This window comes from Podarcis erhardii (genome assembly GCF_964252035.2).
Source record: "Podarcis erhardii genome assembly, chromosome: 1".
NCBI lineage: Eukaryota > Metazoa > Chordata > Lepidosauria > Squamata > Lacertidae > Podarcis > Podarcis erhardii.
In genome coordinates this window covers 72922539-72945464 of record NC_138497.1, presented here as the reverse complement: position 1 = coordinate 72945464, position 22926 = coordinate 72922539, and the positions used below count along the sequence as shown (strand labels likewise).

At 38.9% G+C, this 22926-nt stretch overlaps 1 protein-coding gene and 1 long non-coding RNA gene across 14 annotated transcripts in view; one reads left to right on the top strand and one right to left on the bottom strand.

Annotated features, from left to right (window-relative positions):
• Positions 1-22926, top strand: part of PLEKHA7 (pleckstrin homology domain containing A7) — a 172464-nt gene that overhangs the window by 135556 nt on the left and 13982 nt on the right. For 11 of the 13 annotated variants that reach the window (XR_014151124.1, XM_081840187.1, XM_081840185.1 and 8 more), the window contains 11 exons: positions 5109-5177; positions 5278-5358; positions 5978-6127; positions 7920-8021; positions 10680-10788; positions 11424-11662; positions 12219-12407; positions 12593-12710; positions 13552-13631; positions 14677-14877; positions 21975-22127. Coding sequence is in view for 12 of the 13 variants with exons in the window: in XM_081840187.1 (XP_081696313.1) it covers positions 5109-5177; positions 5278-5358; positions 5978-6127; positions 7920-8021; positions 10680-10788; positions 11424-11662; positions 12219-12407; positions 12593-12710; positions 13552-13631; positions 14677-14877; positions 21975-22127 (1491 nt within the window). In the remaining variant the exon portion in view is untranslated. Of the gene's footprint in view, positions 1-5108; positions 5178-5277; positions 5359-5977; positions 6128-7919; positions 8022-10679; positions 10789-11423; positions 11663-12218; positions 12408-12592; positions 12711-13551; positions 13632-14676; positions 14935-21974; positions 22128-22926 lie in introns of those variants that run through there. The other 2 variants (XM_081840184.1, XM_081840181.1) reach the window with 2 other exon arrangements.
• LOC309331069 lies at positions 18414-21857 on the bottom strand. Its single transcript, XR_014151720.1, has 2 exons — positions 20970-21857; positions 18414-20777 (listed from the first exon to the last, which is right to left on the bottom strand). It is a non-coding gene; the product is annotated as an uncharacterized lncRNA (long non-coding RNA).

Sequence of the window (22926 nt, the reverse complement as noted above, 5' to 3'; positions counted from 1 at the left end):
CATGGCAGTCCTCTTGCTGCTGAAGGGATCCTGGGGTGAAATGGGCTTTGATATGGTGCCATATTCTCCAAGGCTAATAATTCTTCCTTCCAGGATCCTTTCAGTGATGAAGGGCCACCAAAAGGGTCATTTGAAGAGGAAGACTAGCCTTAGAAGCCCTGAGAGTCCAGTTCCCTTTCTCACCTTTGCATTCAGTCTGTAGGGACTGTGGCCATCTGCTGCCTTTCAGCCTGTCCTTCTTTCATCCTCTCCCTCTGCAAGTTTTGGATATTTGGAGGAAGGAAGAGGGAGTCCCCAATATTTGTATGCAATGGTAGTAGGAGGTATGTTTTGTTGCTAAAGATTCTGTGCTTCCATGCCTTCCCAATGTTTAGACACAAGGACATAAATAATGCACACAAATCATATTCCACACAAATAATGCACACAAATCATGTTTTCTTTATTCATTCATTGGAGGAGGTTAGTAGATAAACCTAATGCCCTGAATTTCTTAACTGTTATGCTAGCAATCAGAACATACTGAAGGCTGTTTCATATTAGGCATATATAGCTAGAATTTTTTCTATAAACAAACAGTGTAGGAGACTGATCAGTACATTTTTTTATTTTGAGTCCCTAGTTTGTATTGTATTTGAAAGTTACAGAAAATCACCACTTATTACTTCCATTGTGAGCATCAGAACATAAGAGCTTGATGGATCTACAGTTGTCTAGCTTCTTGTTCTCACAGTGGCCAACCAGATTCAAGCAGGAGTTGAGCAAAAGAGCACACTCTCTGGTTTCTAGCGACTGGTATTCAGAATCATAGTACTTCCTTTGACCATGAAAGCAGAGAATAGCTTCCATCGTGTCTAATAGACATTGATAGACTTATCTAAGAATTTTGTCTAAGCCTCTTCTAAAGCCAACCATGTTGATGACTATCACTGCGAGCTCCAGAGTTAAGTACGTGCTACGTGAAGAAATCTTTTCTTTTATGTGTCCTGAATCTTCCAACATTCGGCTTCCTTGGATGTTCATGAGTTCCAAGGTTATGTGTGAGAGAGAAACTTTTCTCTCTTCACTTTCTCCATGCCATTCATAATTTTATAAACTTCAACCGTGTCACTACTTATTCACCTTTTTCTAAAGTCCCATGTAGTGCAACCTTTTCTCTTAGGGGAGCTGCTCCATCTCCTTGATCTTTTTGGTTGCCCTTTTCTGAACCTTTTCCAACACTACAATATCATTCAATAGGTTTATCTACTAACCTCCTCCAATGAATGAATAAAGAAAACGTGATTTGTGTGCATTATTTGTATGGAACATGATTCAATACAATATCAGGAGACAAGAACTGTACACAGTATTCCAAAGGCAGTCACACCATAGATTTGTATTATGATATCACTTTTATTTTCAATTCATTTCCTAATGATCCCTACCTTGGAATTTGCCTTTTTCACAGCTGCCACACACTGGATAGACATCTTCATTGAGCTATCGACTATGACCCCAAGGTCTTGTTCCTGGTCATTCACTACCAGTTCAGACCACATAAGTGTAGATGTGAAATAAATATTTTTTGCTGCAAAGAATCTTTGGAGCATTTACATTGATTTGCATTTTCCATTTTGACACCCATTCATTCAGTTTGGAGATGTCCTTTTGGAGCTCTTCACAATCTGTTTTTGTTTCAATAACCCTGACTTACTTAGTATCATCAGCAAACTTGGGAAAAGAGCACATGAGAAGCAAAATATGCTTTTACGTCTCCCTCCCCCCACCTGTCCCTCCCGCCACTCCAGTTTCTAAGAAATGTGTGTTAGTCAACTAACTGTATGGAGTGTTGAACTGCAGCAAGGAGAAGTCATGCTACTAAAAATAATAGTGTACATATATTTTTATTTTCCTGTTTTGTTGTTTATTGGCTTCTAGTGTCAACTTTCCCTCTATAACAAGATATGTATTAAAATTTTGTTTGAAACAGATAAAAAATAATGGACCTCTGATCAACATGGTTTACAAAGTTCTAAAGAGCTCAGCACAAGGGTTACTATCCAGTATAAATGTAAGAGTGCCTGTAACGGAAATGTAACCATTCCATTGCTTTCTTCAATGGCAGTCAATGTTTAAATGGCTAAGCATCCACAGGTATCTCATGATACATACGACACCACAGCTTTCTGCAAGATGTGTGTTTTTGGAGGCTTTGTGCAATATTATGGCTGGCACTGTACTGCTTGATTTCATTTTCTCATGTGTTGGAAACTAGTGGTGGTGATTCCATTTTTATAATTATGAAAATACAGAGGCATGCCAATTTTGTTTTGATTTTGCTGCTTTGACAATGAGTTGATTTTATGTGTACTGTTATATGATATAATTGCATATTTTTCCTTGGCTCACTGTGCACTGTATACCTTTTAGATTTCAGATCAGTTCCCTTGCTTGCATATTTGTCGTTATACTGATTACTTACATTCTGTTATACCAATATATAGTATGTGTTGCTTATCTTAGAAAGTTTTAAATCCACACAATATTCTAGGTGGCAGTTTAAAAGGAAATGGTGCTTTACTGCAAAAAAAACAACAACAACCTAAATCTAAATATTGCCAAAAGGCAATAAGCCCTCCTGTATTTGATTATTTGGTTTCCATTTTATCAGTTTACAATGATGGGAACTTGAAGATGGAGCTGTGACAAATAGTCATGAATGGTAAATAGAACTAATAATAGTACTAATATTAATTCCAGCATTTTTATAGTGCCTTCTGAATGTTTAAAGGCTTCACATACATTTTTCTCAGTAAACTTTGTAACAATCTTATACAGAAAGTCAGAATTATTACACCACCTTGCAATCACATAGCTGCAGCTGAAACAGTACCTTTTCTAAGGCTACCTAGTGTAATAATGCACAAGGTGAGTTTTGAACAAGACATTTTCTGGCTGACTACTTGTTCTTGTTATAATAACTACTGTCTTCTGCCTCAAGAGTTAAATATCATTTTCATATCCTTTGGGCAAATTATGATGGCTTGGCCCCTGAGGTGATTTCATGTGGTGAAAATAAAAATATATTTCAGTTGTAAAAAAAACCCCAGTAACATTCATTATTACATTTCTTGTTTGGGTTTTGTATGTAGCATTCGTGTACATGGGTGCATGTGCTGAGTAACTGGGGAACACTTCTAGTAGCACCAGATTTGTTACAGGTGACGCGTGAGGAACCTCAGACCTGGGATTGAATGCTTCCCTCCAGGCCCTCATATCTGACCCTTGGAAGTCTCCTCCAGCCACACCCCTCACTGGCCCTGCTTCACGCCCCAAGTGTTTTGTGTGGCTGGAATGTGTTCTTGAACTCTGATAATGCCTCTTGCTTGCCTGGATGGGTGATAAAGAGATTGCCGGGAGGAGGGGGCGGGGCATGGGGCTAGCTTAGTGTACCGATATAAAATTAACATTCATTGTTCCATTCGCTTTTGCCTCTAGCCCTGCTCATCCCTGCATGTCTCCCTTGAAATGTTGGCCAGAAGGGAATGCATCCCTTAGACTAGGGCTATAGGGCTATAACCATGTTATAGGCCAAACATATACAGTGGTACCTCGGTTTAAGAACAGCCCTGTTTATGAACTATTCAATTTACGAACTCCGCAAAACTGGAAGTAGTGTCCCGGTTTGTGAACTTTACCTCGGTCTAAGAACGGAAGCCGAACGGTGGAAGGGCACCAGCGGCAAGAAACCTCATTAGGGAAAGCACGTCTTGGTTTAAGAACCGTTTCGGTTTAAGAACTGACTTCCGTAACGGATTAAGTTTGTAAACTAAGGTACCACTGTATTCTATTCACTTGAGAATTTTGTCTGATCTATTAGGATGGTTGCACATTCCACTCCTGTCTCTACTACCCCCCCCCCCACTTTTCTGTGGGTCTGCTCACAATGCTGGGTCCATCCATCCATTCATCGCATCCATCCATTGCTCTTTTTATCCTGTATAGTGCAGGAACTTAACACCTTATAGGGTCAGTATTTCTCTTCCAGCTACCAGCAGCATATTGCAGGTGAACATTTTTTGCATAAGGAAGTTTATCATTTGGAACCCAACCAAATTTGAAAGAATTGTTGTGCATGTGGATCCTCCCTGAAACACTTTGGATCAGGGTCAATATATCAGGCTGCTATACCAGCAAAGAACTGGTGACATTTATGGGTATTAAAACAATTTAAAACAATGTGTTTTTGAAAAAAAAGCCCAAGAAACCTAGCCTTTGAAATAGAACCACGGATGTTTAATTTTCAGCATTAAGAAATCAAAGAATTAGCGCTGGGAGGATGTAATCCAGCAAAATCTGCTGTGCTGTGTTAATATAAAATGGATTTGTTTAGAAATTTTGTATAAGAATCATAGAATGCGTGAAGATATAAATAATGCTGACTTTGCCCTGGTTGTTAAGAATTCACATTGCTGCTATAAAAATTTAAAGGTAAATTAAACAACCATATTTTAAAAGATCCCAAATTTTATATAAGATATTTGTAATACTACTAGTGTAGGCAACATCATCATATGGGGGTATATCTGTGGTGAAGAATCTGCTCCTTCCTAAGCCCTACCAGGCTTGTGCTGGCTGCCCACGGGAGATGATAGTGGGTGGCTTCTTTCTTTTCCCCTCCCTTCATTTTGCTATTAAAAAACAAACAAAACAAAAATTTCTATTGGTTTCAATGGGCAGGAAAATAACTGTGGTAGCTTCAGGGCTGGTGTAGTTATTCTGTCTTATTGGGAGAATGGGAAATCTGTATATCCTATGTGTCCAAGGCCTCTTGGATCTGTCTCAATAAGCTCTTTTCTTCTCCTACTACTGTCAAAGTAATGGCGACAGACCTTACTGCTGCTGCTGCACTAAGGAGACCTCTGGTTGCAGTCCTCCTCCTCCATCTGCAGACTACCCTCTAGGTCCACAGCATCCAGAGGCCCTTCTGCTGCCTCCCAAGGAGCTTAGATTCATCCTTAAATAATCTTAAAATATAGAAGGAATTAGTAAAGTTTTCTCCAGACCTTTTTTGTTTATGACCAACTTTTAATTTTACTTTCAAATCTTTATCTTTTATTTTTTAGGTAACAGGGCGTGATACAATAAAAGAACGAAATGCGAAACCCATCAGGATTGGAGAAAGTGATATTGATGTAAGAATAAAGCATAATTTTACTGAGGGTGCAGTTGTCCTGATGAATCCAGTTCTGTTTTATTATTCTAATCTTTTTTTATATACATTCTTGTCTGTAGGTGAAACTAAGTGTTCTGTGTGAACAAGACAGGATTCTACAAGACCTAGAAGACAAAATAAGAGCCCTGAAGGAAAATAAAGTAAATAGTACAGTATTGCAATCCCTCCATTGCCTTGTTTCTCTAACAGGTTTTGCAGTAAAATATGGCAATCACTGTAGTTACTGCAATTGCTTATTTTGGATAGTATGCTCAACTGCTGTGTTCATTGATGGGAACAGGGTTGAGATGAAAATAGGATGCATTATTAAAATACAGTGATTTGGCAAATAGATGTCACACCATGTTTTGCTTGCAAGCCCAGCTGCTGGGTATGGAATTGGAATTAGAATGATCAAGGCAGAGGTCAACAATGGTTGATAACTGCTGTCCGTAATCAACTTTTTGGAGATGAGGTCTGAAATTTCCCATGTTGTAATATTGCATTGAGTAGCTGTTTTCTGATACTTATCTAACCAAATGAGGACGATAGTAGATGCTGGTAGCATCATTAATAACATAGAATAAAAGTGAACAAGAACTAAGGCTGATTTGAGGTTAATAATATGGTAAAAAGAAAATAACAGCACAATCCTATGCATATCTCCCTCAGATAATATGCATATATATTTCCAGGGCTAAAGGTCAATTGGATATGTGTATAAATTTGTTTTAAATTTGCTGATGTGTTGCTTTTCAATATCTTTTAAATCTTCTACAGGATCAGTTGGAATCTGTCCTGGAAGTGCTGCATAGGCAGATGGAACAATACAAAGACCAACCACAGCACACAGAAAAGATTTCATACCAGCAGAAACTTTTGCAGGAGGATCTCGTACATATTCGGGCAGAAATATCCAAAGTATCTACAGTAAGTAAATCCTAGAGATACAAAAGTTAACTTATAGACAAATATTTTAGTGTTCCATCATTTTAATTCTATTTTCATGGCAGACCTACTGAAATGGGTTCGTCTTTTAAAAATTTCTATAGTACTTCCAGAGTTGAGCTCTTCAGGGATCCTCAAGGTTTTGGAGCCAGTGAATCCAAAGCCATAGTAAATTTTCTTTAGGCCCAGTCTTTTCTTATATGCTTAGAATAATGCCTCATCAGTTTCAGTGGGTGTAATTTCCAAGTAAGAATGCATAGTTTTGTAAGCTAAAGTATATTTGTTTTTGGTATAAACAGCATAAAGTAGTTGCTTTAATGCTTAGATCAACCTGCAGCATTTTATATCTTTTATTGTTTGTTTGTTTGTTTGTTTGTTTGTTTGTTTATGTATTTCACAAGATGTAAACACGGTGGTACCTTGGGTTAAGAACTTAATTCGTTCTGGAGGTCCGTTCTTAACCTGAAACTGTTCTTAACCTGAAGCACCACTTTAGCTAATGCGGCCTCCAGCTGCTGCCGCACCACCGGAGCACGATTTCTGTTCTCATCCTGAAGCAAAGTTCTTAACCCGAGGTACTATTTCTGGGTTAGCAGAGTCTGTAACTTGAGGCCTCTGTAACCCGAGGTACCACTGTACTGCTTAATTGTACTAAAACCTCAAAACGGTTTACAAAAAGAATGAAACAATAAATTATCAGTGAAAAGCAATTTAAAACAACTATTTAAAACATTGAAAAAATAATTATAATCAACAATAAGCTAAAAACCAGATTAAAACTCATGTCAGCATTCTAGTTTTCTGAATAGATTTTCCTAAACAAATACGTTTTTAGCAGGCACCGAAAACAGTACCATGAAAGTGCGTGACTGATGTCAATAGGCAGGGAGTTCCAAAGTTTGGGTGCTGCCACACAAATATCTTTCAAGGCATTGGGGACCATCATCTCACACAGTGAAGCATTAATGATGCTCTAGACCCAACCAGTCAGACCCCCCTCTGCTAGATTTAATAAGCCAGGAGGGATAGGGGTCCAGAGGGCAGCTGAAACTGAACTCACAACACATCATTGATTCTGGCACTGGTTACGTCAACCAGAGTGGCAACAATTGCAGAGTCAATATCACTCTGAACTCTAGAGACTTGTCTTTAGAGTGTGTAGCCAGTTGATCCCAGTGGGTCCTCAAATGTTCCAGGTGTTCCTCCCCACAATGTGAGTCAGTAACCTCTGAACTGTCTAAAAGAATCAGCCTTAGTTCTTGTTCATCAGCCGCCTTCTAGAGGATGCAATGCAAACTGCAAAATGAGCCTTCTTCAGAGCTGATACTGCTGCATGGTAAACACAATTATGTGCTCTGAACAGTGTCCCATCAGCTTTAAAGTGAGGCTTGCATTAGTTGTGCTCTAGTCTTTGTCTGGCTTGTTTCATATCCTGGAGCTCCCCAGAATACCAAGATGTTACTCTGGCTCCATAGTGCTGGAGAGGACATGTGGGAGCATAGCGAGATCAGGGCTTTGACAGGCTCATCAGCTTTATCCACTGGGAAATATCATCATCATCCTGCCTTTTTCTCTGAGAGGGACTCAAGGTGACTTACAGACAGAACTGAAACAGCTAAAAACATAGGTGGGGGGTATATTCAGTCTCCCAGAGCATTCAGGAACACCTCAGGTTCCATCTTTCTCTAAGGGTGGGGAATCCATATGGACCCACCACACACACAGGATGGTGGGGATAAAAGGATAAAGCTGAATATTTTGTCTTTGCCAACAGGAAATGGAAAATGCCTGGAACGAATATCTGAAACTGGAAAAAGATGTACACCAGCTGAAGCAAGCCTTACAGGAACAAATGAACAGATCGTTTTTTTCTCAGGTGAGGCTTATTCAGCTTCATGATTCAAGCAGCTTTTGCACAATGTGCCCAAGCCCTTTGGCAGCGTAGCCAGATCTTGTCCCACTATGTGAGCGAATCTTGAGGTAAATGCAGGGGCCAGGATTCCACTTGCACAATGGGGCTTTCCCCTCTCTCCTCCCTATGCCCCACGTATCCCCTGAAATTGTTTTGAGGTTGAGAGAATTCCCAGAACAGCATGCAGGGGCAGAAGAGGGGGAATCATTCTATTTGGCAAGCCAAAATGTTTGCTGTGACAGAACAATCTCCTTAGACCAATATTGAATTCCTCACACTTGTGGAGAGTTGCACGTGTAGATTCCACCACAGTGTGCTGTAATAATGCACCACCATGATGTCTGCATGCACAGTATCTCCTTTAAGCTATCAGAAAGAGAACTGAATCTCCGTGCAGGAAGCTATATTTGTTGTTGTCCCTTAGGAAAACTCTGAGGCTGTATGCATTGTGTAAGCTCTCCTTTCCTCTCAGTTCTGGCTGCTTTTTCAACAGCAACCTACATGTTATACCCAAAAGCATGTATCAGTAGCCTAGTGACTTCCTTTTTTGCTCTTGGGAAAGCTGCTTTAGGAGTGAGGGATTGGCAATGAATAAGTGAAGGAAATGGGCAAATAGGCAAATAACAATTTTCACACAAGGCCTGAGGTCTTGGAGTGCTGCTGCCAGTCAGCATAAATGGTATCACTGGTCTAATTTAATATGAGGTAGCATCATGTGTTTCTGCGTTCATTTAGACTTACTACATAGAGTTTCAATAATCTCATTATTTATTTTCAAATTCATACTTGATTGCTTTTAGTAATGAGACACAAACACATGTATGTTTGGAATGTAGACCAATTATGCCAAGCAGGCTATTGCTCCTTTTTGGTCAATAATCTCATTATTTATTTTCAAATTCATACTTGATTGCTTTTAGTAATGAGACACAAACACATGTATGTTTGGAATGTAGACCAATTATGCCAAGCAGGCTATTTCTCCTTTTTGGTCGCAGGGACCTTCATTCAAGGAATTAGGATTTCTTAAATTGCATCTCATATAATCTTTTTTTAAAAGATTATGCACATTCCCCATTTGCTGACATGAATTGATCAAAATTGACCTTTGTAATTTCATCTCTCAAGCAAACTCTTAAAATGTATTACAAAGAAAAAGTCTGTATTACTTAAAAGGAAGTTATAATTAATTTTGAGATGAAAGTAAGATTTCGATGAGAACTTGGGAGTGCTCCTTGACATTTTGCATTGTTATATTAATAAGCTCTTGGAAAAACTGCAGGGGGGGGGGAGGTTTGGTATTTGAATGGAAAAAAGGATGTTCAGAAGTTGCACCCAAGTTAAACAGTATATTAGTGTTCATCTCAAGGATAAAATGGCATGGCTTTACAGGTTATTAAGCAGATTATTTCTGCTTATTTAATATATTAACTTTTTAATTTTGCTGCTTCTGAAAAGTGTCATGCAAATAAATAAAAATATTAACCAATAAAACATTCCAGAAATTCAGATTTAAATCAAACTGTTACAAATCCATATCAAACTGGAATAGAAATCCAAATGCCTGTCTGGAGAGATTTTTTAAAATTTCAGTTCTACACCTGCACATATAAAGAGAAGAGGGTTTACTCACTAACAACAGCAAAAAAAAAAAAAAAAAAAGGAATAAAGCCTCTCTTATCTTGATTTTTGAGTTTCATTCATTTTAGTGGTTTGAACCCCAAACAGAATGTACACATCAGGGTTTTATCACACCCTTACCTACTGTCTTCCCATTGCGCCGTGAAAGACTGTGGTTGCAGTCCACAGACCCTCTGGAACAGTGTATGGTGAGGTACAGGTGGCTATTGCTTGAGGGGCAGGGTTGGTGAAAACTAATGCTCCCCGCATACATAGGCAGAAGTTACATCCATTTACACATGGATCACTGCATTCCCAGTGGATGTCTGTTTTCCAGAAACTCACACTTTGTTTCTTTCAGCCACACATATAACATAGAACTTACAATCTACCTAACTGCCCAGCACTGAGAAAAAGTGTTTTACTTGTCATCTGTCTTTAATACCTTCATTGTAGCACACTACCATACTGGATAATGACATTATCCAGAATATTGTACAACTAGCAGAGAGCATAAATGAGCAAAATGTATTAAGGCAGAGCTTCTTACCTGATTTTTAAAATTGTTTCTCATAGATAAATTCCATGTGTCATTCATCTTGTAGCTTGTGTTATCTATTACTATTCTTTATTTGTGCATGATAGGATAAGCCCAGTGTTAAAGATGCTAACCACAATGCTGTTTTCCCCACACACATATGAGAAGAACAGACTTGACAAATCAGGATCAGCATTGTGTGTGCGTTGGTTTGTAGCAGAGTAGCAATACCAGTGGCTACTGCTGCCCTTGAGTTAGACTTTACTGTCAGGACCATTGTCCCTTCATGCAAAAATGATGTAAGAGATCTCTCATTTTCAGCTATGCTGTTTTGTAGCCAAAGCAACCATATGCAACATTTTATTTAAAGCAAAATAAATGGAAAAATATGTTTGTGCTTATGTAACTATTGTTCATATTTTTGCCATTCCTTCACCATCTTCCTGGTCTTCATTGCTTATTAGGAGAAAGCCCAAATGCAAAAAGATTTATGGAGAATAGAAGATGTTACGGCTGGCCTAAGTGCAAACAAATCCAACTATAAAGTCATCATAGAGTCTATAAAGAATCCAGGTAAGTAAAATGCACACATTTTAATGCATACATTAAAAGCTATATCTCCTTATCCAGATCTAAGCTTGAATTAAATTTGGCAGCCACATTTTTTTCATTGAGGAGTTGCCTCTGTTATTTTAGGACAATGATATCTGCATCACAGAGGAATCTCCTTGGTTCACTTCTAATCCTGCATAATGATGGGAGATTGTCCAACATTATGCATTCAAATTGGCTGCTTATCAATGAAAATGAGGTTAAGAAATGATATTTTTTGTGTGTGTTTGTATTTGTTGATGTTTGTGTGTTGTTGCTGTTTACTGTTAAAAATTGGAAAATTAATAAAAAATTGCTTTTTTAAAAAAAAACAAACAAATTGGCTGCTTATCATTCTTAACTTTTCTAACAAAAGCATATCCCATCTTGCACTGCTGGCAACTTTTCTCTCACCTTCTCATTAGCGTTACCATTCAGGGCCTGCTGAAATCTGTCAGGTTCATACATAGAAAAGTATGTCTTTTTATATTTCCAAAAGTAGTTCAATAAACATTAAGGTGCTGTGTCTAAATATTATATTTAGGTTCATATTGTGCATGTGGATTCCTCAGTGTTTCTGACCTACATCTGTGTGCATTATGTCTTCCTCTTTGCAGAGAGAAAAACAGTGCCTTCGTTTTCAAAACCTCTAGTGCCTTCATTATCATCTACTCTCATGTCAGGGGACAGCAAACTTTCTACTCAGCAAAGTTCACCATCTAGTCCTGTCAAGCCCTCTTTAGAAGTCAGACTTCTTCCGCAGCCTTATACGCAACCTAGAATGTTCTCGCCATCCCAGCAAATGAAAAAAGTTGAGCCTCCAGTTCAGTCACCTGTAAAATTAACGCCAAATGTTGTAAGTGTCATAACTACGGTATCATGTAATCAGTGGGCTAAAAGCAGTTCTTTTTTCTGGGAGAACGCAGGAGTATGCATACCCCTAAACATTTTGTGAATCTTTGTACTTTTGTCCATTTACTGTATTTATTTTTCCCGATTTGAACTATAAAATGGTGATTCCCTTGAGTAAAAATGAGAGTACCTCTAAACACTAAAAAAGCACTGGCTAATAGTATCTGGGAATGGGTTTTCTTTATGTATACAACATACAGTAATGAAGCCTGATACCAGACAGCATATTATTCTGACTCTCTTTACTTCAGTTTTGCAATGCTCTGAATTGAGATGTAATGCTGTGACTTGTTGGCGCTGCTTAAGAAAGACAGGAAACAAGACTGAAGAAATACCCAAAACACATTCTTGAAGCTGTGTTCAGGCCATTTAGTTTGAATTCATGCACATTATTTTCTTGGATTTAAACAAAAGAAATGTCAGTTTTACCATTTTGTGCCTGTTGAAATGGCTGAACACCGCAGGCTAAAGGACATGTTTGCTTCTTAATATTGTGTCAGGAAGACGAAGCGCCACCAAGACCTCCTCTTCCACAGTTGTACAGCCCTGATGACCACCCACCAGCCGTCCCACCTCTTCCCAGGGAAGCCACTGTCATCAGGCACACCTCAGTGCGGGGCCTGAAACGCCAGTCAGATGAAAGGAAACGAGACCGTGAACTAGGGCAGTATGTCAACGGAGATTACAGGGTAAGCACGCAGGCCCTGGTTTTCCAAATGAAGTTGTATTGCTTTAAAAAGTATGTTTCCTCAAATATGACCATTATGAAACATAATATGATGACTTCAGGGAGACAGTATATGACTCCAACAAAATTATGAAAATGTGTCCTACATTTTTGCAATCTGATTTAATCAAGTTTTCATCTGTACAGGTAGAACTCCGCTCATATGTGAGTGAACCTGAACTGGAAACAATAGGCAGTGATCTGAGCCAACCTTCTGCTGGTTTTCTAGGTACTGACAGTAGATACCAAACATTACCTAGCAGAGGTAAGTTAAGAGATTCACCAGTACATGTAAATATAGATTCAAAGCTGTTTAGTTCCATTTGATACATGGGTGTGTTAGAACTCTACATGATTCTTGAAGGGACAGGGATAGAAGGATCCTATCCAGCCCTATACTAAGTGCTTAAGCTTTCATTGTATCCCTTTCCCTGGCAGACTAACCCACCTAATTGAGACTGTGTTATCCCAGAAGCAGAGCTTTTAGTGACTCACACCAGAGATGAATGAACAATTCAGTTAAAAGAATCTACATAGCTTGAGTCTGAAGCCACATCTATCCATCAGCAATAATGTTATCACTAATATTTACTTGTAGATTCTCTGGGAGCTAAATGCTCTAAATAGATCTTTTTAAAAAGAAAATCGGGTGTTTCATATTTGAGCTCTATAAAAACTGCTGTATGGATACTATCTAGACCCAGTGATTTGTTAGTTTTTAATTTGTCAGTACACTGCTGTGTCATCCATACACCGATAAAACCTTCAACTTAGCTGGCCCTTTGTATGGGACAGATAGCATTGCATTTCAGAGAAAGTTGCCTTGCCTTTCAGCCTCCTACCTAGCAACCTAAATTTAGCTTCCAGGACCTCATAGCTGCATTTCTTGTTCCATTTCAAACACCTCTTTCTTGAAATTTGCTGTTAGTTTTGAGCATATAGCCTGTTCACAAATCAGGACAGCCAGATCTTTTTACATGTAGTTAATAGGACATACCTGGATAGATAGAAAGAAAAATATATATTAAAAAATAGATTTAGAAAGCACTGAGTACATTTCTTCCTAAATACAATTTTGCTTTAAAGCACCTTTTTCCTTTGTAAAGGATTATCTGGCTCAACTTCCAGACTGCATCAGTCATCAACAGCTTCATCATATGCAACATTTCGAAGAGATGGTTCCAAGGTAATTCTGCACATATCTTTATGGATACCAAATCTAATCAACAGAGTTGCTTTTTGCTTTAATATATAACAAGTTCAGCCACAATATAAAATAGGTGGGGTTATATAATTCTGTTCAGCTTAGGGTTTATAGTTATTGCAACTCCAGTTGTCAGAATTGTTAATTACCTATGCCTCTTGTGTAAAATTAGGTGCTTGCAGCATAGGGACGTATTTACTTTCGAGAAAGAGGTTACAATGTACAGTGGTGCCCCGCAAGACGAATGCCTCGCAAGACGGAAAACCCGCTAGACGAAAGGGTTTTCCGCTTTGGAGGTGCTTCGCAAAACGAATTTCCTATGGGCTTGCTTCGCAAGACGAAAATGTCTTGCGAGTTCCTGCGGGTTTCCCCCCCCCTTTTTTCTAAGCCGCTAAGCCGCTTATCAGCTGATCCGCTAAGCCGCTTATCAGCTGATCCGCTAAACCGCTTAACAGCTGATCCGCTAAGCTGCTTATCAGCTGCTCCGCTAAGCCGCTTATCAGCTGATCCGCTAAGCCGCTTATCAGCTGAGCCGCTAAGCCGCTTATCAGCTGATCCACTAAGCCACTAATAGCGCTAATCCGCTAATCCGCTAATGGGCTTGCATCGCAAGACGAAAAAACCGCAAGACGAAGAGACTCGTGGAACGGATTCTTTTCGTCTTGCGAGGCACCACTGTATGGGAAACTGACAGCTTTTTTGTTTCCATTGAAAGAAGAAAAGGATTGGTCACTGTCTTTAGCCTTTTATAGTGACATACTCTAAACAGAATTGTTCTAGAGTATGTGCATTACAGTTTGGAAATAAAAAGGGAAATCCAGTACAGTGTATGGTCTAGCAGGTGCATCTACTATTATAATAAAGGGGAGGCAATTTTTGCTGATTCTTCCATCCTCTCCCCTTTTAAAAAAAATAGCAGACACCTCTGATGGATCAGAAGCCATTCTGTATGTAGAACAGGAGCTTTGGATTTCGTCCCTAGGATACAGCTTTAAAAGTATTAAATATCACACACTGTTGTTAACAGGATAGACCGAAGAGTGCCTTGGAACGTTTATACTCCGGAGATCACCAAAGAGGCAAGATGAGTGCCGAGGAACAACTAGAAAGAATGAAACGACATCAAAAGGCATTAGTTCGTGAACGCAAGAGAACTCTTGGTCAAGGAGAAAGACAGTCTGTCTCGTCACGATCATTCGTCCGGCCTGTTTCTGCAGACGTAGGCTCAGTATGTTAGACATGCCTTAAGAGGACTAGACTAAAAATATGATATGTAGCTTTCCTAGTAAGCACTTTTATTTGAAAGTGCATTACACTTGTATTATTTAATTACAGTGCTATATCAGTTTCTGAAGTGCAAATAACAGAATATGGCTTTTAACTCTAAATAGTCACAGCTTAATGTAGCAGGTGCAGAAGTAACTTGGCATAAGAAAAGTCTAGCAATGAAAGAATTTTGTGGAAATGGATTCATATATGGATATTGGGTTGGTCTTGGCTTATCCCCCCCCCCTCTATTGCAGGGGTAGGGAATCTGTGGATCTCTAGATATTGTTGAACTCCCAGCCAGCATGGTCAGTGGTTAGGAATTATGGTATTCCAGGAACATTTGGAGTGCTACAGCTTTCCCACCTCATCCTATTGGCTTAAGCTATGCTATGAAAACAATAAGTTTGCATTTTTTTCTGATTGAACCATAAAAGAATGAGCTCTGTAGATGTAGGTAGTACATTAAAGAAACTATATTGCAAGTTTAGTAGACCATATAGCTATGGTTCTGTCAAATAAAGATTTTTTTAAAGAAAGCATAGGATTTGACAAATTTTATATATTAACTATAAAGTGTAGAAGCTAATTTAACAGATGTTTATACAGCTGCTAATGTCCATTTATAAATTATTATTCAGATTCCTAGAATAGTCTAGCAAGTATCTGCATTCAGTTAGCAAAAATTAAGTTATTTCAATGGTTAAATGTTGGATTAAATATAAACATAGGGTGATTCATTTTGGGTGGTTAACCACAGCATTTCTTACTGGTTCAGTCATTTCTATTTTACATAACAAATCTTAAGTAATTTTACAAAGAAGTATATCCCATTATAATTAGTAAGATTTACTTCCAATGAATGGGCATGATCTAAGAGTGATGTGCACAGAACAGAATTTCATGCAGAGCAAAGTTCCATTTGCCATTTCTACAACAGCAGTTATCATTGCCAAAGAATGAGGCTCTTAAAAAATGAATAGTTTGTCTCTTTAGTTATGGTAGTTATCTGGGACAGAAACAGCAAGCAAAGCCTTTTTTACGGCATGTGCTGGTTTTACTTATGTGTGCACTGCATTTTGGGATTGCAACCATCCTGCTTAGGATCCGGGTGCCAGGCTGCTGCCTTAAACATGTTTACATGGAAATAATCTCCACTAAACTAAATGGGATTTACTTTCAGTATTTGGCCTCAGTCCAATGCACAGTTAAAAGTACAGAGCGCCTGTTGAAATTTTGTGTTTTTAGTATTCGTTGTGCATTTTCTAAGCATTGCTCAGAATACTTCTTTCTCTGGAATGTGTCCGTTGTGAATGTTGATGTAAAAAAAAAAGCAGAAAAGAGCCATTTTTAAATGAAAGTAATACACCACCCAATGTAGATTTTAAATATAAATTTATAGTTGTGGGACATACAAAACCTTGCTGAAGTGTCACTTCTGAAAATAATGTTAGGTTGTGGCCAATGTGTTGAGGATTATGATAAATTTCAGATGGGTAACTATACTAGTCTGTTGCAGCAAAACAGATTTATTGTAGCTCGATCTGTGGCCCAGATGCATGAAGTGGTAGTCTAAGAACCAAATTATTTTATCTGTTAAATAAGTAAATGCACTTAATATGTCTGATTTGACTTTTTTGAACTGCAGCTGCTAGGGTGGGAGCGATCAAGACCATGGCACAGTGGAGTGGAGAGGTCTAATCCCAAACGATGATTTGTCCCAGTAGGGCAGCTGCATAGACAGTGATGGCAACTTCCCTCCTGGGACACAGCAGTTTTGGAAAGTGTGCCAGAGTCCCAGCATGCCAAAGTCCTCATTCTAATGACACACACATGCTGTGACTGCTATTTAATAACAAAAGTCAGAGAAGTTAAGTGCATTCATAAATTTAGAATACTGGCACGTCAAGCCAAATTCTGGCTTGTTACTGGCTGCATCTTATAGTTAGCAAGGATAGATAAACCCAGTTTCAGAAAGTCCAGGTTCAGTTGGCATGCTAAGCCTAACCTTGGCTTAGCTCAGTGCCTGCGAGAAAAATGGTCAGGGAGTAGCAAAGCAACTGCAAGTTCCTGTCTGGGAACCCATGTGCTCAAGCAGTCCGATACTTTGGCCTACCATGATGTGCAAATCAGACCATTATGTAGTTTGGCTCTTAGAAGTTAGGTATAACTATAACAGTGCTTTGGGGGGGGGGGAGGTGCTCAAAGGTACACAGTACTGATACCCCCCCCCAATGTTAAAAGTGTGGCACTCACTGTAATAACTTCATGGTGAGTACTGGCACCCCGTTTAATGCGGGGAACGGTCATTCTTTTTTTTTTAAAAAAAGGCACTGGGTATATAGATCTTGATTGCAGCCGAGGAAGGAGGATCAAAGTGAGTCCAAAAGGTCAAACAATGCAAGAGATAATGGTAGGTGAATTACAGTGTTATGCATAGCACAAATGAAAAGAAGATCCAATGAATATAAGATCCAATCAGTGTTGATGTGACCCTCCCCTGATTAGCAGCCACTGGAACCGTTACTTTCCATAGCAAGCTAGCCATTTCCATTATTTCTGGAGTGTCACATTTGCTAATGAATTCACATACAGTGGCTTTATATTGGAGTGTCACTTTGAAATCTTTTTCTTGGATTTCAAGTCCTAGAAGGGTAAAATGCTCTTCCACTGGTTTTTATGACTATTTTAAATGTCTGATTTCTCTCCATATATTCTTGAGCATAGAGACCAGCCTAATTAATTTTTTAATGGCATTTAGATGTGAGTGAACAAGCTTTTGATGTCAGACTGACATCGTTTGGTCTAACACAATGTTGCTCTCAGCTAATACTTCTATAATTCGTTGTTAAGAATTTTCCTTAAAGATATAGTATCCTTTCCTGCTTCCTGTTCTTATTTGCAGACAGACACATCCCCAATCTTAAGCAATAATTGGTCGCCTAAAAGTGTGTAACAAACTCCGGTGTCAACTCTGGATGGTATCCTACAAAGGGCTTCCAGCAGTGCAAGGGTTTCCTCTTGTGCAATGGAACTTCTCCTCTCCCTGCCTACACCCTTCCCAAATGGTTGGGGGAATCTCCAGAACAGTTCTGGGGGCAAGACAGAGAAGAGGGAAGGAAAGTTCCATTGCACAGCCAAAAGCCCTTCTGCTAGCAGAAGCACTTTTTTGGATACCACCCTGCTTCCATATTTGATTAGATGTTGCATTCATTTTGATTGGGTTCTGTAATAATTTATAATAATTTAATAATTTATTATTTATACCCTGCCCATCTGGCTGTGTTTCCCCAGCCACTCTGGACAGCTCCCAACTAAATATTGAAAACACAATACAACATTAAACATGAAAAAAGTCCCTAAACAGGGCTGCCTTCAGATGTATTCTGTATTCACTTGTGCTCTGCATAATACTGTAACACTGCTACAGGTGTAGTCTTTGGCCCCACTTTGTAAAAAAACCCAATATCTTAATTTTTCTCTCCGTATTTAAGGTGGGCACTGGCCTATGAAAGCTTACATCGCAATGAATTTGTTATTTTTTAAGGTGTCATGGGAATTTGTTGCTTAGCATAATGATTTCATTATAACACTGAGAGATTTACACAATCAAAGTAACATTAATTCTTTGCATTGCCTTCTCCTCTTGGTACACTAGAACTATGTAATGCTCATCACCTGCCTAATTCATTGCACAAGGTCTCTTGCTTCTAGAGTTGCCACTCACATACATAATGGCTTTCATGTTTGTTTTTAAATTTTCTAATTATTTAAAACAATTTCTAACTAGACCACTCAGTTTCTGCCAGGCTTAATTGCATTTTAGTAGCTTTTTGTTAAATTCCTACTGAGTTTTTCATTTTTGTTGTGGGCTTTGCCCTTTAACCCTTTTTGTTCCCATTTTAAATAGTTGCTTAGTAGCACTAATTTGCAATTCATTTATGATTCATTACTTTACTAAATACACATTTGGACTCTTAAAGGGACCTGGTGCATTCAGATTTATATATTTGCAGTCACACTTTAATTGAGTAACAGTATATATCTTTTAGGAAAGGTAAAGCCCTGCCATATTCATGTTTTAAGTAGCAGGTTTTAAATCTTTTTAAAAAATGTATAGCTATTGCACACATACTTATTTCAAATGCAAACATTTCATAACTTTTAAACAAGTTAAACAAATAACTTTACATATTTGCATGCCATATTGGTCTGTGTTCTTGCTGTAAAATATACAAATGGCACAGTAGGGCCAAGAAGAAAATGTTTCATAGAGATCTCTTTCTTGTATGCCCAAACTGCTCCAGTGCACAAAAAGTAACATTTGATAGCACAATTTACAGCAGGACACTAATTTAGCAGCCAAATGGTGAACAATGGAATATGTAATTATTGTGCACAGTTTATAACATTGCATACATTGTATGTGTAAATCTACTTTTAATACAATGCACTGATATTTTTTTAAAAGATCACTTTTAAAATGTAGTATGACATTAAAAATGTTGAGCAGAATATATGGATTTGTCATTTAATTTTGATGTAAAAGACTCCGTATCAACACCAATAAACATACTTCCTAATACTGAATTCACGTTTTTCTTCAAGTATAAAATTAATTCAGAATTAATATTGTGTTTCTATTATACATATTCTGGCAATCAGGCCTGGTTTGAATATTGAGATGTCTGGTTATGGTGCATTTTAATGGTGAAGAAGATTGTCCTTTCTCCTCTTCAACAGTTTTAAAGGCTCCAATTTTTGCTTGAGAAGCAGCTGCCTTTAAATTAAGCAATATTTATCCTTTTCCTAATACAAATACTTGATATGTTCTGAGTGAAAATCAAGAGCTTGTGCATGAATGATCGCCCCACCCCACTGAACTCCCCCAAAACCCACTATGGACTATAGATCCAGAGTGTCCCCTTGGTGAACTGAAGGGCTTCTGTTCATGAAAGGGATTAAAATCTAGCAGGTGCTTTCACTGAAGTAAGGGTGGGAGCCATTTTTGTTGATTCCCCTTTCCCTGGGCAACTTCCCACACTGTTCCAGAAGCAACCAGGGGCAAGTAGGGATCAGCAAAAACTACTCTCCTCACTTCTTCCAGCAGTCACTGGAACTCTTGACTCGGCATGAGGTTGGATCCCATGTCTTACAAAGTGTAAATGCAAATATGCTGCTGTGACATCCTTTCTTTGTTGAAGTTAAGTCTTTGAGGGGAGATTAATCCCATAAGCACACTGGGAGAAAACTGAAATGTTCCTTTGTGAGTTGAGGTAATGGGTGAGAACATAAACGATCCAATTAGGCTTGTGAGCCAGAGGGCTGCTTGGTTTCTGCAAAGACTAAGGGAGGGTTAATTTTATTTTTCCTCTGAACAGCAGGGCCAATTGTATTATCATTAGCTGCATTATCAAAACCTATCTGCTACATAGCAACGGTTTGAGTAATGCAGGTCCAAAGGTCCACAGCCCCAGTAGATGTGTGGATCTCTGGATTGTAGCCAATGGATCAAAATTACATATTAATTGGAGAGGAAAATACAGGTATCATATTTTCACATTTGCATTCCCCCAAAGTAGGTACTCCATTCAAGCCTTTCGTTTTGTAATAGTAAAAACTTGGTTGTTTTGTGGGGAGTTGTATGAGTAGAGTATGCTAGCTCTAGGGCAGTTTAATGAGGTGCACTAAACTTTTCTTATATGAAACATATTACGTATTTTAGAGGTATTTAAAACATTTTCAGGTGTCCAGTTAAACCAGGGTGGTCCAACTAAAGGTATTTTCTGGCAGCTCTCAGCAACATTTGACTCCCTCCTGACAGCCACTGCCTTCCCAAAGCTAGGTAAGTGAGGCACTGGGCTTTGGGAAGGAGGTGTGAGGATTCTGCAGGGTCCTAGAGTCCACCTCCCCATACCTAGTTCGCACATTCCCAGCTTTGAGGAGGAGGTGGGAGGGTCAAAGACCCAGCCAGAGCCTCACACCTCCTTCCCAAGGCCTTGGTTAGCTGGCTTTAGGAAGGCAGTGCAAGGGCTGGGGGGGGGGGGACGGGACATCTAATTTTGACCTTGGCAAGGCAATGTGTGACCTGCAGATTCTGTGTTGAGGTAGTCTTGTGACCCACTTGGTGTGAATAGTTGGGCTTCCCTGCGATAAATAGTAGGATTATTTTCATTGCAACTTAGAAGAACATGCATTCAGTGCTTTTGAAGACTGTAAATTGATCAGAATACATAGTGTTCAATTTTTTGTCGTTGTAAAAGGTACTCCAAAGGGATTTTGAACGAATATGGAGTGTTCGTAAGAATTAAGGGATCTAATATATAAACATGGTTTGTTATAGTGGACAGTTTTCAAAACAGTGGAATTTATGGAGCACATCTGTAAAGCAAACACATTACCAGAAAGTTGTGCCTTGAAAACATTGTTTTGGCTTATCATTTGTGCAGGTTGTTTAACAGAGTAACAATGTGTATTTTCCCCTAGATGGTGAACCTACATGGGGTACTCACTCTCTTAAGCCAGCAATTAGCTATATCATCTCTCAAGACAGGACCAATTTTTTAAAAAATGATAATAATAGGCAATACCATCGGAAACAAAACCATACTTTTTGATCCTAAACACTTGTACATGGAAATAGGCTCTATTGTATGAACTAGCTGAGGTCAGATTTTTCCATCTGATCATAGCCTCTTATTAATTCCAAAGAATACATCCTTTTCCCTTGTATTTTTGGTGCATTTAGTTCTTTGTCCTGCTTTCCCCATGTAACCCCCTATCTGTGCCACTTGAATGTGGCTCCTGACTGGTAAAGTCAGATTTAACCCTGGTTTATTGGCAGTTTTTTTTGCTGAGATTTTATTGCCATCTGCTGGCTGAACAGGATGAGTACCTCATCAAGGACAGCCATCAAGCAAGCATCCAGAAGCAAATGTTATGGTAAGTCCTAGCTTCCCCTTGTATCAATCCATAATCTGAGGTAATGGGAGTGAACATTTCTACATGGTGTTTTAGTTGGAATGGTCAAACTTGTAAATGTTTCCTATCTGTTAATAGTGGAAGCGGGAACAAGAATTTGACTTGCAGCTACTGGAAAGAGCTGTGCGCCCAGAACACAAAGAGGAAAATAACTGGCTAAGAGTTGAACCTGTGTTGGTGACAGAAGCAGACCTAGAACCTCAAGATTATAATTTGGATATTAGCAGAGAGGTAAGGCTAGTTGTCTGTTTTTGCATTGCTACATATAGTATAAAGCGGGATAAATATTAACAACCAGAAAGGCAGCTTTAAGTGATGAAGTCTACAATGTAGAAATGTGTTATGTTTTTAGAAAAAGGGAGATACAGTGGTACCTCAGGTTACAGACGCTTCAGGCTACAGACTCTGCTAACCCAGAAATAGTAACTCGGGTTAAGAACTTTGCTTCAGGATAAGAACAGAAATTGTGTCGCTGCGGCAATGGGAGGCTCCATTAGCTAAAGTTGTACTTCAGGTTAAGAACAGTTTCAGGATAAGAACAGACCTCCAGAACAAATTAAGTTCTTAACCCGAGGTACCACTGTAATGGTCTGCTGCGCACATCACATTCAACCATATTTAAAATACTGTGGTTTACTGTGAACGAGCAGCATGCTGGCACACACTGCTGAAATCATGGGTGCTTCGCTTTCCTCCGTGCTGCCAGGGAACAAGCCGTCATCTGGTTTGTGTCATCTAAACCTGTTTCTCCAAACAAACCACAAGCAGAAGCCAAGTTGCTTGGCATGCCACTCCTCTAGGGTTGCCATATTTCAAAAAGTGAAAATCCAGACACAAAAGTTGTGTCTGGACTAAAAAGTTTTTTGTTGTTGTTGTTTTGGTTTTTTTTAGTTTTGCCCTATGGACATTCAAGCAATTTCCGCCCAGACGGCCGAATCTTGGCAATGGCCAGGAAATTCTACACACCTCACCTATTTGTGGGGAAGCAAACCACTATGAGTCCAGGTTCAGATAACGCAAGACATACTAT